We start from the raw sequence: 14,426 nt of genomic DNA, 5'->3' as shown, positions 1-14,426 counted from the left end.
GAAGCTATCACCAGGGGGGCTTGTAAGGACGGCTGACACTTACCACTTCACCTTAGACGCTGTTCCAGATGCACATTGTTCCTCCGGGGACAACGTTTTATTTTTCTTCTTCTTCTCCTCCTCCTCCTCCACTTCTGGTTCAGTGAAAGTAAATTTGCTCTGCAGAGGAGAGTTTGGCTCGCATCTGATTTTAATCGAGTGACTTTTTTTGCAGCCTTTCAAAGTGTCCCAGATCCTGACGATGAGTGGTTGGGAACTGATGAGAGGTTTGGGATGCGCTGCGTGTTACAACTTGGGTTGCGGAGGCTTCCGTGTGCCGTGGCTTGACAACCCTGGAAAGGGCTGTCCTGCTTGTAACATTGCTGTATATATCTGTTTCCTTTGCCACTTGGATGAAGGGGCAGCAGGAGGAGAATGGAGTCTTTTAAGATGTGGGATGGATGGATGGATGAGATAAATGAGATAGATAGATAGATATAGATGATAGGTAGGCAGGTAGGTAGGGAGATGATAGAGATGATAGATAGATAGATAGATAGATAGATAGATAGATAGATAGATAGATGGATGGACGGACGGACGGACGGACAGACAGACAGACAGACAGACAGACAGACAGACAGACAGACAGACAGACAGACAGATATAGATGATAGGTAGGCAAGTAGGTAGGGAGATGATAGAGATGATAGATATATAGATATGATAGATAGAGATGATGGATGGATGGATGGATGGATGGATGGATAGATAGATAGATAGATAGATAGATAGATAGATAGATAGATAGATAGATAGATATAGATGATAGGCAAGTAGGTAGGGAGATGATAGAGATGATAGATAGATAGATATGATAGATAGATAGATAGATAGATAGATAGATAGATAGATAGATAGATAGATAGATAGATAGATAGATAGATAGAGTCAGATGATGGATGGATGGATGGATGGATGGATGGATGGATGGATAGATGGATGGATAAATAGATAGATAGATAGATAGATAGATAGATAGATAGATAGATAGATAGATAGAGTGCAATAGTGTTTAGACTTATATGCTGCTTCACGGTGCCCTCTCTAAGCAGTTTACAGAGTCAGCCTCTTGCCCCCAACAATCTGGGTCATCAGAAGAATGGAAGGCTGAGTCAATCTTGAGCCGGTCAGGATCAAACTGCTGGCAGTGGGCAGTGAGTTAGCCTGCAAGACTGCATTCTAACCACTGTGTCACCACGGTTCTTCAGCTAGACAGGTAGGGAGATGGGTGGATGGATGGATGGATGGATGGACGGATGGACGGACGGACAGTCAGACAGACAATTAGGCAGGTAGGTAGATGGACGGTTGGATTGGTGGGTGGGCAGGCGGGCGGATGGACGGACAGACAGACAGACATATTAAAACATCAACTCCTGTCAGATGGATGGATAGGATGGGATGTGTTGGGAAGGATCCCCAGCCCTTGGTTTGCAGATCGGTATCAGTCATCAAGTCCAACCCCGCTAAGGACTGCAGGATGTTCTATCCAAAATAACTTTGATAAAGTGGGGCAGGGATAAATGAGACTCTTCAGTGTGCTTAGGTAAAAAGCTTTAAAAACCTTAACTAGTGCTGAAAGTAAAGGGGAAGATTTGAATTCTTTGAAACGGACAACCGCAAGAATTATAATCCAAGCACCATTAGATCAGTCTGATAAATGCCATTTTACTTTCATTCTACTAGGAAACACTTAATGACCATGCCTTTAAATCTAGGGCCATTTTTAAACCGCCTATAATAGTTGTACTGCTGTTGTTTTTTGTTTTTAATTACTGTATGTTCTTTTAGCATTCCTCCACCTCAGTTTTGCTTTTTGGGCAGTTTTCCTAAAAGATGAGTTGGTTTCATTTGCAAATGCCCACTTTAGAATGCTTTTCTCTCATTCATTTTTAGATATATATATATATATATATATATCTTTTCTTATGTTTTCGTGTGTATTTATAAGTATGGTATTTAGGTTTCTTCGGGTATTTTCCCATGTCTTAATATTTGTGCTTTTATTATAGCGACGTTTCGGCAGAATCTCATCTGCCATCCTCAGGCTTGTGTATTGGGTTCTTTTTAATTTTATGTGTCAGGCTGCTAGTACCATATGTGTGTGTGTGTGTATATATATATATATATATATATATGGTACTAACTGAGATTAAAGAAAGTCGCCTCTCCAAACAGTGAAAGTAGGCATTTTTTTTATTATTATTATTTTTTTGAAAGGGTACACTCTTAGGGTTTTGCTAATAAAAACAATCTTGTTCTGATAACTTGGTTTACAGTCTGCTAATTCTGGATGGAAAATGTTTTTTGCACGTTCCCCCCCATCCCGCTGCAGCGTGGTTTTATTTTAAATGGGTCGAAAGTTTGCTACTTTGGCTAAAGATAAAACTTTTATGCGTGAGTGTCTGGCAGACAGTGTGTTTATTTTTACGGAGGCCAAGGTTTTTTTTTTTAAATGATTTGGATCTGTGCTGTTTAACAGGTTTAGCCCTGATATTTGTTTAATAGACTGAACCTTTGTTCCTAAAAGGCCTTATCACTTGGGTAATGAAACAGTGCCAGGCCAATGTTAACATTTTGTTTATAGCAGGGCACTGTAATCGTTTTAGAGTGCCCCGTGCTATGGACTTTCAGAAATCCATCATTTCTATATTGAAATAATAACAGAATGAGAGTAGCAGAGTTGGAAGGGACCTTTGAGGTCTTCTTGTCCAACCCCGTGCTCAAGTAGGATAGGCAGAGAAAGAGGGAGAGAGAGACAGAAAGAGGGAGGAGGGGGCAGAGAGAGAGAGAGAGAGAGAGAGAGAGAGAGAAAATAAATATTTCCTTTCTTCTAAATGCACAGAATTGTTAGTTCAAAGTACACTGCATTTTTATAATCTGAACCACTAGTAATCCTCAACTTGCAATCGTTCACTTAGTGACCATTAGAAGTTACAATGACGCTTAGAAAAAAAAAGAGACTGATCCTTTTCACACTTACGACAATGGCGGCCTTTCCCCGCGGTCGCGTGATCAAAATGCGGCCGCTTGGCAACGGGCATGTATTTACAACGGTTGCAGGATCCCAGGATCGTGTGATCTTCTTTGGTGATCTTTTGACAGGCAAAGTCAACAGGGAAGCCAGATTCACTCAACAACTGTGTGACTAGCTTAACAACCATGGTGATTCGTTTAACGGCAAAAAGGTGGCAAAATGGGACAGAACTCGCTTAACAACTGTCTCACTCAGCAACAGAAATTTGGAGTTCAATTGCGGTCCCTGCCTGCCTTGATCAGCTTACAGAATATAGAAGAAAACATCTCTAGGATGTCTACGTGCTCAATATGATATCCTTGGTTCCCCATAAATTTTCATTTTTATTTAGTTTTTTTAATTGGGAGGATGATTTTTTTTAAAGCAAAATAACAACAGAAAGAACTATTGTTTAAATAAATCAATTCAGTTCAAGAGAGCCAGTTTGGTGTAGGGATTACAGTGCTGGCCTAAAAATCAGGAGACAGTGAAATTCTAGTCCTGCCTTAGGCATGACAACCAGTTGGGTGACTTTGGGTGAATCACTAGGAGACTGGGAATTCTAGTCCCACATTAGACATAAAAGCCGGCTAGTGACTTTGGGCCAATCACCAAGACACTGGGAGTTCTAGTCCTGCCGTACACATGTAAGTTGGCTGGGTGACTTTGGACCAATCACCAGGAGACTGTGAGTTCTAGTCCCACCTTAGGCATGAAAGCTGGCTGGGTGACTTTGGGTCAATCACCAGGAGACTGTGAGTTCTAGTCCTGCCTTGGGTATGAAAGTGAACTGGGTGACTTTGGGGCAATCACCAGGAGACAGTGAGTTCTAGTCCCACCTTAGGCATGGAAGCTGGCTGGGTGACTCCAAGTCAGTTCCTTCCTTTCATCCCAACCCACCTCACAAAGTTATTGTGGGGAAAATAGGAAGAGGTTGTATATATGTTTGCTGCCTCAAGTTACTTTATCAAGTAATAAACATCTAATAAATAAATGATTAAAATCCAAAAATTATTCCAGGAGCTTTGGGATTAATTTGATATCTTGCCATCCCTTAGGAATCACACAATTAACTGAGCCATTAAGTTGTGTGTGTGTGTGTGTTTCCATCTATCTTGGAGTTAGTCTTGAATCTTGGGGAGAGCCTGAACAGGTTGTTGCAGGTTTTGGGACAATGTTTCTAGAAGGGGGTTTGCCCTTGTCTTGTTCTCGGGGTTGGGTTGAAGAGACCGGCCCGAAGTCAACCACTGAAGTGCTGATTGGATGGAAGCAATCGTAGCCGATTGGGTTGAAAGCCATAAGCCACATGAAGCCGCAAGGCATCCTTCCCCCAACTTGTGGTCTCTTGTTGGGAATGCAATCTTTAGCCCAGAAAATCTGCTGAGGGTGGAACATTCACTTCCAGATTCCCCATTTTCCTTTGGATTTTGAAAGATCGATCTGAACTCTCTCTCCTTCCCCTTGGCACAGTGGATCTTTTTGTGCACAATATCCGCAAAAAAGGAGGTGGTGTTATTTATGTTCATTGTCCAAGAAGCGAAGGGAAAAAATGGTTTACAACCCTTCCTTCCTTCTTTCCTCCCTCCCTCCTTCCCTCCCTCCCATCTCTCCCTACCTCCTTTCTCCTTTCTCCTTCCTTTTTTTTTCATTTTTTTCCTTTCTTCCTTCCTTCCTCCCTCCCTCCCTTCCACTTTTCTCTTTCCTTCCTTGGTCTTTCCTCCTTCCATCCTTTTTTAACCTCTTTCTTTCCTCTTTCTCCTCTTCTTTCTTTCTTTCTTTCTTTTCTTTCTTTCTTTCTTTCTTCTTTCTTTTTTCATTTTTCCTTCCTCTCTTGCTTGCTCCCTCCCTCCCTCCCACTTTTCTGTTTCCTTCCTTGATCTTTCCTCCTTCCATCCTGCCTTTTCCTTCTTCCTTTCCTTGTTTCCTCATTTTTGCTCCCTCTCTCTTTTCTCCTTCCTTCGTTTTCTCATTTTTTTTCCTCCTTTCCTCTCTTGCTCCCTTCCATCCTTTCTTTCCCCCTTCCTTTTGTTTCCTTCCTTCCTTCCTTCCCCATCTTCTGTTCCATTTTTTATCTTCCCTCCTTCTTTCCCTTTCCCCTCTTCCTTTCCTTCTTTCCACTTTTCCTTCCTTCCACTTCCTCCTTTCCGTCAAAATGCAACCAGGGCTAGAAGAGCAGGCAGAAGGCTGTGGGAATGAAGAGGGGGAGGGAGAGAGGAAAGCAGGCGAGGCCCGCCCAGCACAGCCTTCCAGGAAACAGGCCCATTAAGAGGCTGCCTCTCAATTGGAGGTATCCCTGACCTCCCAGATAGATCAAAGCTTCATCTCTCTGACAGCGACAAGACGACGACGTGGCTTGCCACGGGCTTTCTGCCGCTCCCACTGAATCTTTTTGTCTTTCAACTGCGCCCGATAGCTAGGAGTATGTTTTCAAGGCTGAACAGGTAGCCAGGAAGGGCTGCTGTCTTTTGACATTTTCGCTAATCCCCATCAAGCCTGTGGTTAAAACGGCGTGATGGCGGGCCCGCTGGCCAGCGGAGAGCCTGCCTTCCCCACATATGCGTCCTGTCAGGTCCAGAGGATGTCCGATCGTTGAAATGAGATTCGGTGAAATGGATGCCGGAGCATTAAACTGACTTCCTAACCTGTTGAGACTCTAGAAATAAAGTACAGAGAAGAGCAACCAGGATGATGAGGGGACTGGAGACTAAAACATGCGATGAACGGTTGCAGGAACTGGCCATGGCTAGTCTAGGGAAGAGAAGGACCAGGGGAGACAGGATAGCAGTCTTCCAATATTTGAGGGGCTGCCACAGAGACGAAGGGGTCAAGCTATTTTCTAAGGCACCCAAAGGCCAGACAAGGAATAACGGATGGAAACTGATCAAGGAGAGATTCAACCTAGAAATAAGGAGAAATTTTCTGAGAGTGAGAACAATCAACCCATGGAACAGAAGTTGCCCTTGGAAGTTGTGGGAGCGCCATCACTTGAGACTTTCAAGAAGAGATTGGACTGCCATTTGTCAGAAATGGTGTAGGGTCTCCCATTTGGGCAAGGGGTTGGACTAGATGACCTATAAGGTCCCTTCCAACTCTGATTCTCTGTTTTCTGTTATCTGCTCTTGCCCTCCGAAGAGCTCAGGCAAACCTCCATCACTGTTGGGTGGTGGCTGAGATTTTGAGGTTGTGGTGGGTTTCCCTACCCCCGCCCCCACTGCACTAGAGTTTGTGGCTCAAAAATCTTCATGTACCCTGCTGGCAGACACTAAAAGCACTTGCAACCTAGCTCATCCCTCGGAGAAGATTTAAAAATAAAACCACACGTGGAAGGAATCCTGGTTAGATGAGTTGGTTTTCTCCAGATCTGTGCCAATATGATATATCCCATAAACCTGTTCTTTTGAGGAATCTACCTGCCTCGGAGTTTTGCTTGCTATGGGTCTATTACTTGGAAGTGTGACACAGATGTTAAGTGAACCGTGGTTCTAAGTGAATCCAGATTTCCCCATTGATTTTGCTTGCTGGAAGCCAGCTGGGAAGGTTGCAAATGGTGATCCGAGGACCCCGGGATTGTACAACCATTGTAAATACATGCCAATGCCCACGCGTCCAAATACTGATCGTGTGTTAGTTGGCATGCTACAGCAGTCACTAAACAAATGATTTGTAACTCAGTGGTCACTAAACAAATGATTGTAACTCAGCTGCCTGTATCTGGATATATTGTTTTACCAATGCATTGTTGATTGCCAAAAAAGAAAGATTTGCAGATTTTTATATTGGATTCAGAATTAGAAATTGTTCACCATCAATTCTGGGCTTATTCTAGATGAGGTACCTCAACCTGATCAATAAAAAAATATATAATAAAATAAAACGAAAAGGTTCCCTCCACAAACTTCAAACAAAGTTGTGGGGGGAAAAAAACCCTTTTGCCCGAGTTCATAAATTCTGAGTGACAGAAACCAATATTAGATCTAGGAGATCAAACTGAATTTATTTTCTGCCTGTGAAGTTTGAATTTGTGAATTTGACAGGTTGTTTTAAAGGGCACGGGCACATAAAATAACATGAAAAGAAAAGACTCTTTTACCTAAACGAGAGTTGAAAGTTACTTGTCAGAAGCTGTTAGGAGTCGACTGTGTTCTCTCTTGAAGCATGTCCTTTCAGTTGTCAGTTTTAAAAGGTTAATACCGAATAAAAGAGCAGTGAAATTAACCTTCCATTGTGTGGCTGGGTGCCTTCCCTTTCAAAACAACAGGTTTGCACGATAAAATAAGCTCATTTTCTAAATTACCATTTGTTGCACTCAAAAACCCCCCCCTTCTTTTTTTTTTTTTTTTTTTTTGCTATTGGGGAATTGCTACTAAAATGGAAAATTCCAGTTCGTGAAAAATTTCTCGGCAGAAATTTAAAAACAAAACAAGTGACTTGTTCTAAGCCCACAACTGAATACACCCTGTGCGCATACAATTCAGTGCCCTGTACGAAGTGAGGGTACGAAGAAGGCCATTGAATTGTATGTGCCCTGCTCACATGGCACACGTGTATACAGGTAGCCCTCAACGTACGATCACAATTGAGAACAAAATGTATGTTGTTAAATGAGAAATTTGTTAAGGGAGTTTTGCCCCGTTCTATGATTTTTCTTGCCGCATTTGTTAAGTGAATGACTGCAGTTGTTAAATTAGCGATCCAGGTGTTAAGTGAATCTGGCTTCCCCATGGTGATCATATGACCCCGGGAACTGCAAACCATCATAAATGGGAGTCAGTTGTCAAGCATCTGAACGTAAATCACGTGACCATGGGAATGCTGTAATGGTCGTAATTCCCTTTTTGCAACCTTCCGATAAGCTAGGTCAATGGGGAAGCCAGATTCACTTAACAACCGTGTGACTAACTTAACAACTTCGGTGATTCACTAAACAACGGAGGCAAGAAAGGTTGTAAAATGGAGCAAAACTGTTCTGACCCAAATCCTTTTCCAATAAAACAAACACAAACCAAAGGGAACAGAAACCTTTTAATGATTCTTACGAATCCCCGGTTAAAAAGGCTGCTGCAAACTAATTAACTTTGATAAGCACGAGCCTCTGCCAAAACTGTGTGAGGTTGTCAAGAATAACAGATAAGAAATGTTTTACAACACAAGAGTCTTCAAATACCAGCTTAAGATACTGCAATGTCCACGAGGCTCGAGTTTCAAAACGTCTTTGCTTCCTGCAAAGAACATCCGATTCACAGCTGGCTTTTATCTTCTTGAAGGAGGGGCCATTACTTTGCAGCCTTACTCCCGAGTCACCCGTGCTGTTGCAGCTCCTCTTTCCTGCAAGCAACCCTGCGCGCACTTGGCACAGGCTCCTCGGGTACCTCCTCATCGCTGCTGACAGCTCCCACAATCTCTGAAGGCAGCAGTCCACTCCCTAATGGTCTTGGCCCCTCATCTGAGTCCTTGCTCTCCACAGCCGTCCGCACCTGCTGCTGGCTAACCACAACAAAAACTCACTTAGGTCTTGCTCACTTGTCTTGCTTAGCAGCCGAAATTTTGGACTCATTTGTGGTCATGTACTGAGGACCGCCTCTATACATTGGTTTAATGAATAAAATAAAAACATGCCTGTTGCTAAGCAACCACATTTTGGTCATGTGACCGGGCGATGCTACAATGCTCATCAGTGCCAGGACTGGTCTCGAGTCTCTTATTTTCAGCGGCTTCATAACTTCGAACGCTCAGTAAGCGAATGCTCATAAGCAGGAGTGGGATTCCATTGTTTTAACAACCGGTTCTGTGGGCATGGCTTAGTTGGTGGGTGTGGCTTGGTGGTCATGTGACTGGCTGGGCGTGGCCAACTCAACATCACTCACATCGAGGGACGCATCTCCTCACCTGGCCTCTCGTGACTGGGGATGCTGCAGTAGTCGTAAGTGTGGAAAATGGTCATAAGTCACTTTTTTCAGTGCCATTGTAACTTTGAACGGTCACTCCACACAAGCAAAGTACCAGCAAAGGAGGGAAAAAAGCTCTAGAGAAGTTCCTGAGACAGGAAGTCTAGTCCTGCCAAGAATGTAATCAGGGTTAACGGAGAGGCAGTTTCTGTAAGCAACACCAGAATGTTTCCTTCCTGCCTTCCTTACAGGATTAGGCCAGTAATTTCTTCTAACAACCAATTCTCCAAACTGCTTAGAATGTTAACAACCGGTTCTAGTGAATAGGTGCGAACCTGTAGAATCCCACCCCTGGTCGTAAGTCGAGAACTACCTGTAATTTAGTCCAACCAAGATGGATTGCCATCAGGGAGGTGCCATTTTTCTCCTTTTTCAGGTATTGCTGGGAAAAAATGAATTCTGTTACGATCAATCCTTTGCAGAGAACTTTACTGTAATTTCTCCAGGTGGAACTGAAAAGGAAATACAACGATCAACACTCAAAAGCCAGGGGACTTCTGACAGGAAGCCAATGGTATGAAATCCAGGCCTACAGAGCTCTGAACCAAGCCCTCGGCAGGTGAGCGAACCTATTCAGTGAAGGTTATTCCTTTGGCTCTCCATCCTCAAAGTCTTTCTTTGAGCTCTGCTGACCGTTCCTTAAAGCAAACACTGCTATCATCTTGGAACTTTGGTTTTAGCAATAGCACTTAGACTTATATACCACTCTGTGGTGTTTTACATGACTCACTGAACAACTGCATTGATTCGCTTAACAATTGTGGCCAAAATAGGGCTGTAAAAGAGCAATAGCACTTAAGACTTATATACTGCTTTGCAGCACTCTCTAAGCGGTTTACAGAGTCAGCCTGTTGCCCCCAACAATCTGTGCCCTCATTTTAACCAACCTTGGAAGGATGGAAGGCTGAGTCAACCTTGAGCCGAACTGCTGACAGTGGGCAGAGTTAGCCTGCAAGAGCAATAGCACTTAGACTTATCTACCGCTTTATAGTGCTTTGCAGCCCTCTCTAAGCGGTTTTACAGAGTCAGCATCTTGCCTCAGCAATCGTTTTACCCACCTCGGAAGTATGGAAGGCTGAGTCAACCTTAAATATGAATTAGTTGCGAAGCTTTCCAATTTTGATCATGTGACCACGGGGATGCTGCAACAGTCATAAGTTTGAAAATGGTCCTAAGTCACTTTTTTCAGTGCTATTATAACTTCAGTTGCAGGTTGTAAGTTGAGGACTATCGGTATCTGAAACCAGACCCGAAGCCAGTATCCGATTCTCTTGTCTGTGGAGATTCTGAGTCATCCAGATCACAGTTGTACCAAAGGTGCTTTTTCAAGAGGCAACTGGACTTTCTTGGTTTTTTTTCCTTGAAGATGTTTCACTTCTCATCCAAGAAGCTTTTTCAGCTCTGACTGGATGGTGGGGAATGGAAGGAATTACATTCCTTGCAGGCAGCTGGTCATTTGCATTCCTTTTAGCGAGTCGTTGAGGGTACCTGGAAGGATCCGTGCCCTCAGGGCCTGGTTTAAAAGAGGGGTCAAAGAGGCCATCTATGTCAAAATTCAACACTGCTCTGTCAACAGAGAGAGAGGGATATAATGTCATCTATCTCCAGTATACAACACAATCCTTTCAGGAGTTCCAAGAAGGCTCCATACCCATTTGCACCACTCAGGTGACCCTGAGGACACAGACAAACCTCCAAGTGGCCTGAATGACTCTCTAAAATGAATGCAAATGACCAGCTGTCTGCAAGGGGTATAAATCCTTCCATTCCCCACCATCCAGTCAGAGCTGAAGAAGCTTCTTGGATGAGAAGCGAAACGTCTTTAAAAGACAAAGAAAATCCACAAAGTCTTGGATGAGGAAGCGTCTCAAAGAAAATCCACAAAGTCCAGTTGCCTCTTGAAAAAAAAAAAACTCCTTTGGGACATCCGATTCTCTTCCTTTCCTGAAAGTTTTAAGAAAAGCTGATCATGGAGGTTTTTTTTTTTTGTTTTTTTTTGATGATGATGTGTTCTTCTGTTCCAGATGCATCCGCCACCGAAGCGATTGGGGAGCACTTATTTTAGTCGACGACCGTTTTGGAAAGAGCCCCAATAAATACACAGCCGGTAAGACATCTGATTATTTGAGGGAGACAGGCTGGCAAGGCGCAGTGGTGCGGTCAGCCTAGAGGTGGAGCTTTCGCTCACAATCTGGAGGCTCTGAGATCCTAGAGGCAGATATTTTTCACCCTGGGGCACACTGAGACTATATCTCGGCCCTCCCGAACTCCGTTTACACTGGCAGAGGGCTGCAGGAAGCCGTCACAGCTGAAAATGAAGCCCGGGAGATCCAGATGTGGCCCTCCCAAGCTCCGTTTTCACTGGCAGAGGCACCGTGAGCCGGTCCTTCACTCTTTCCAGGGCGGGCCAGATCTAAGCATCCTGTGGGATGGATGCAGGCCATGGACCTTGAGTTGGACACCCCTGGTCTAGTCTAACAAAGAGAAGAAACTAGGGGTGACCGAATAGCAATCTTCCAAGATTTGGGAGGCCTGTCACAGAGAAGAGGGGGATAACCTATTGCCCAAAACACCTGAAGGCAGGACAAGAAAAAATAGATGGTAACTAATCAAGGAGAGAATCAACTAGAGGTGGGATTCAGCAGGTTCTGGCCAGTTCTGGAGAACCGGTAGTAGAAATTTTGAGCAGTTTGGAGAACCAGCAATGGAAATTTTGAGTAGTTCAGAATACCACCTCTGACTGGCCCCGCCCCCTTCTTATTCTCTACCTCCCATTAAGTCCCAGCTGATCGGCTGGGTCTCCTTTGGTTGCCCTGCAGGAGAACAGAGAACAGAGCTGGAAAGCAGGTTAGTTGGGTGGGAGAACAGGAGAACAGAGCTGGAAAGCAGGTTAGTGGGAGTGGGAGAACAGGAGAACAGAGCTGGAAAGCAGGTTAGTGGGGTGGGAGAACAGGAGAACAGAGCTGGAAAGCAGGTTAGTGGGGTGGAGCAGGAGAACAGGCTGGAGAACAGGAGAACAGAGCTGGAAAGCAGGTTAGTGGGGTGGGAGAACAGGAGAACAGCTGGAAAGCAGGTTAGTGAGGTGGGAGAACAGGAGAACAGAGCTGGAAAGCAGGTTAGTGGGGTGGGAGAACAGGAGAACAGAGCTGGAAAGCAGGTTAGTGGGGTGGGAGAACAGGAGAACAGCTGGAACAGAACAGGAGAACAGGCTGGAAAACAGGTTGTGGGGTGGGAGAACAGGTTAGTGGCAGGTTGTGGGTGGGAGAACAGGAGAACAGAGTTGGAAAGCAGGTTAGTGGGGTGGGAGAACAGGAGAACAGAGCTGGAAAGCAGGCTAGTGGGGTGGGGAGGGAATGGGGATTTTGCAGTATCCTTCCCCTGCCACGCCCACCAAGCCATGCCAGGCCCACCAAGCCACAGAACTGATAGTAAAAAAAAAAATTGAATCCCACCACTGGAATCAACCTAGAACTAAAGAGAAATTTCATGACAGCGAGAACAATTAATCCGTGGAACAACTTGTGAATTCTCCAATACTGGAAGTTTTTAAGAAGAGACTGGGCAGTCATTTGTCTGAAATGGTATATAGGGTCTCCTATTCACACCTCCAAGTTCCCTTCTAGCCCATTTATTTTCTATTCTCTTAACTTTTTTTCTTTTTGTCAATTCCGTATTCATTTTATTGATTAAAAGAGTGCAAGCCATTTTCACCTAAATTTTTACAGTTTTTAAACTTTACCGTGTACAAATGGGTATTTCTGTTTAAGGTATAACACTCAGGAGAAGATAAATACACCAGGATACATGAAATAATAGGCATATAGTTATAAACCTGCTTTTAAGGGACCAGCCAAATTTAAGCTTAAAATCAGAACATCTTCAGTAGCTTAAATACAATGAGAAAAGGCTACTTTCAAGCAGCCAGAACTGGACTGATTCTGTAATTTTGATTCTTTTATTTGGTCTTCCTTAGCCATTTTATAGAATTGATAAAGCCCACACTGCTTTCATCAATTCTTGACAGTAGGGGGCACTCCATTTCCATCATATGAACCATTCGGGCCATGTCACCGAAGGGCGTAATAAAAGGAAAGGATGACAGTGCCTCTCATTTAAAATCTTTCACAGTAATTTTAGATGCAATCAAAGGTGGGTGGGGTGGTTTTTTTTGTTTTGTTTTTTTTTCCCTTCCCAATTTGGTATTTGCTATAACAGTATTTCTTTTTCCACTTAAGCTCTTTCTTTGTCAAAACAAGGCCCATTAAATCAGGGAAGGCACTAAATATTTATGAATTAATTACATTCAAAAGGAAACCTAAGAAGCTTTAGAAGGTATCCGTGGCTAGTCCCTGTTTTACAGGTGCAGAGAACCCGTAGCCATCCCAGGATTGTGGATCTTCCAACTCCCAGTAACTCATCCAGTGTGGCCAACGACCAGGGGGGAAGAAAAAAATATGGGAATTGTAATCCCACATGTGGAATGTCTTGCGTTGCCCTCCCCTCTCCTTTGGCTTGTGCGTGCATGTCTGTGCACACGTACAGGCACACTCAGCGTACACAAGGACATTGATCCCCCCATAATTTTCACGCTAAATTTTTGGCCGATGGGAGTATTGTGTAATTATTTCTGTTTGTTTTTTTTATCCTGCTGTTCTGGCAGGTTGTCAGAAGAGAGGCTTTAGTTTTCTCAGAATACACCTCCAGGATGCATCGTATAGGAAGTTCTCGACTTATAACCATTCGTTTAGGGACCGCATTTAGGGAACAGCACTGAAAAAAAAATTACTTTGCATTTATGACCACACGGCATTTGGCATGTATTTATGACAGTTGCACTGTCCCATGGGTCATTTGATCTTGTATAAACTTCGAAGCCAGATTCGCTTATAATGACTGCATGATTCATGGAGCAACTGCAGTGATTCGCTTAACAATTGTGGCAAAAAAAAGGTTGTAAAACAGCAATAGCAGCTAGACTTATATACCGCTTTACAGCCCTCTCTAAGTGGTTTACAGAGTCAGCATTATTGCCCCCAACAATCTGGGCACCTCGTTTTATCAGATAAGATAACAAGATAATCAGAGTTGGAAGGGGCCTTGTAGGTCATCTAGTCCACCACCCCCGCCCAAGCAGGAGACCCTACACCATTTCTGACAAATGGCAGTCCAATCTCTTCTTGAAAGTCTCAAGTGATGGCGCTCCCACAACTTCCGAGGGCAACTTCTGTTCCATTGGTTGATTGTTCTCACTGTCAGAAAGTTTCTCCTTATTTCCAGGTCGAATCTCTCCTTGATCAGTTTCCATCCATTATTCCTTGTCTGCCCTTTGGGTGCTTTGGAAAATAGCTTGACCCCTTCCTCCCTGTGGAAGCCCCTCAAATATTGGAAGACCGCTATCATGTCTCCCCTGGTCCTTCTCTTTA

The 14,426-nt window shown here is 43.9% G+C and overlaps 1 protein-coding gene across 2 annotated transcripts in view; it reads left to right on the top strand.

Annotated features, from left to right (window-relative positions):
- The window catches only part of BRIP1 (BRCA1 interacting DNA helicase 1), a 108,327-nt gene that overhangs the window by 81,516 nt on the left and 12,385 nt on the right, over positions 1-14,426 (top strand). For both annotated transcript variants that reach the window (XM_087956252.1, XM_087956249.1), the window contains exons 17-18: positions 9,450-9,562; positions 11,028-11,110. In XM_087956252.1, coding sequence (XP_087812378.1) covers positions 9,450-9,562; positions 11,028-11,110 — 196 coding nt within the window. The remainder of the gene's footprint in view (positions 1-9,449; positions 9,563-11,027; positions 11,111-14,426) is intronic.

Source organism: Notechis scutatus, chromosome 1, assembly GCF_049901735.1.
Source record: "Notechis scutatus isolate UNSWTSFEM ecotype Mainland chromosome 1, rNotScu1.2, whole genome shotgun sequence".
NCBI classification, from domain to species: domain Eukaryota; kingdom Metazoa; phylum Chordata; class Lepidosauria; order Squamata; family Elapidae; genus Notechis; species Notechis scutatus.
Note: the sequence above shows the minus strand (reverse complement) of the source record. Positions and strands in the feature narration are given on the sequence as shown.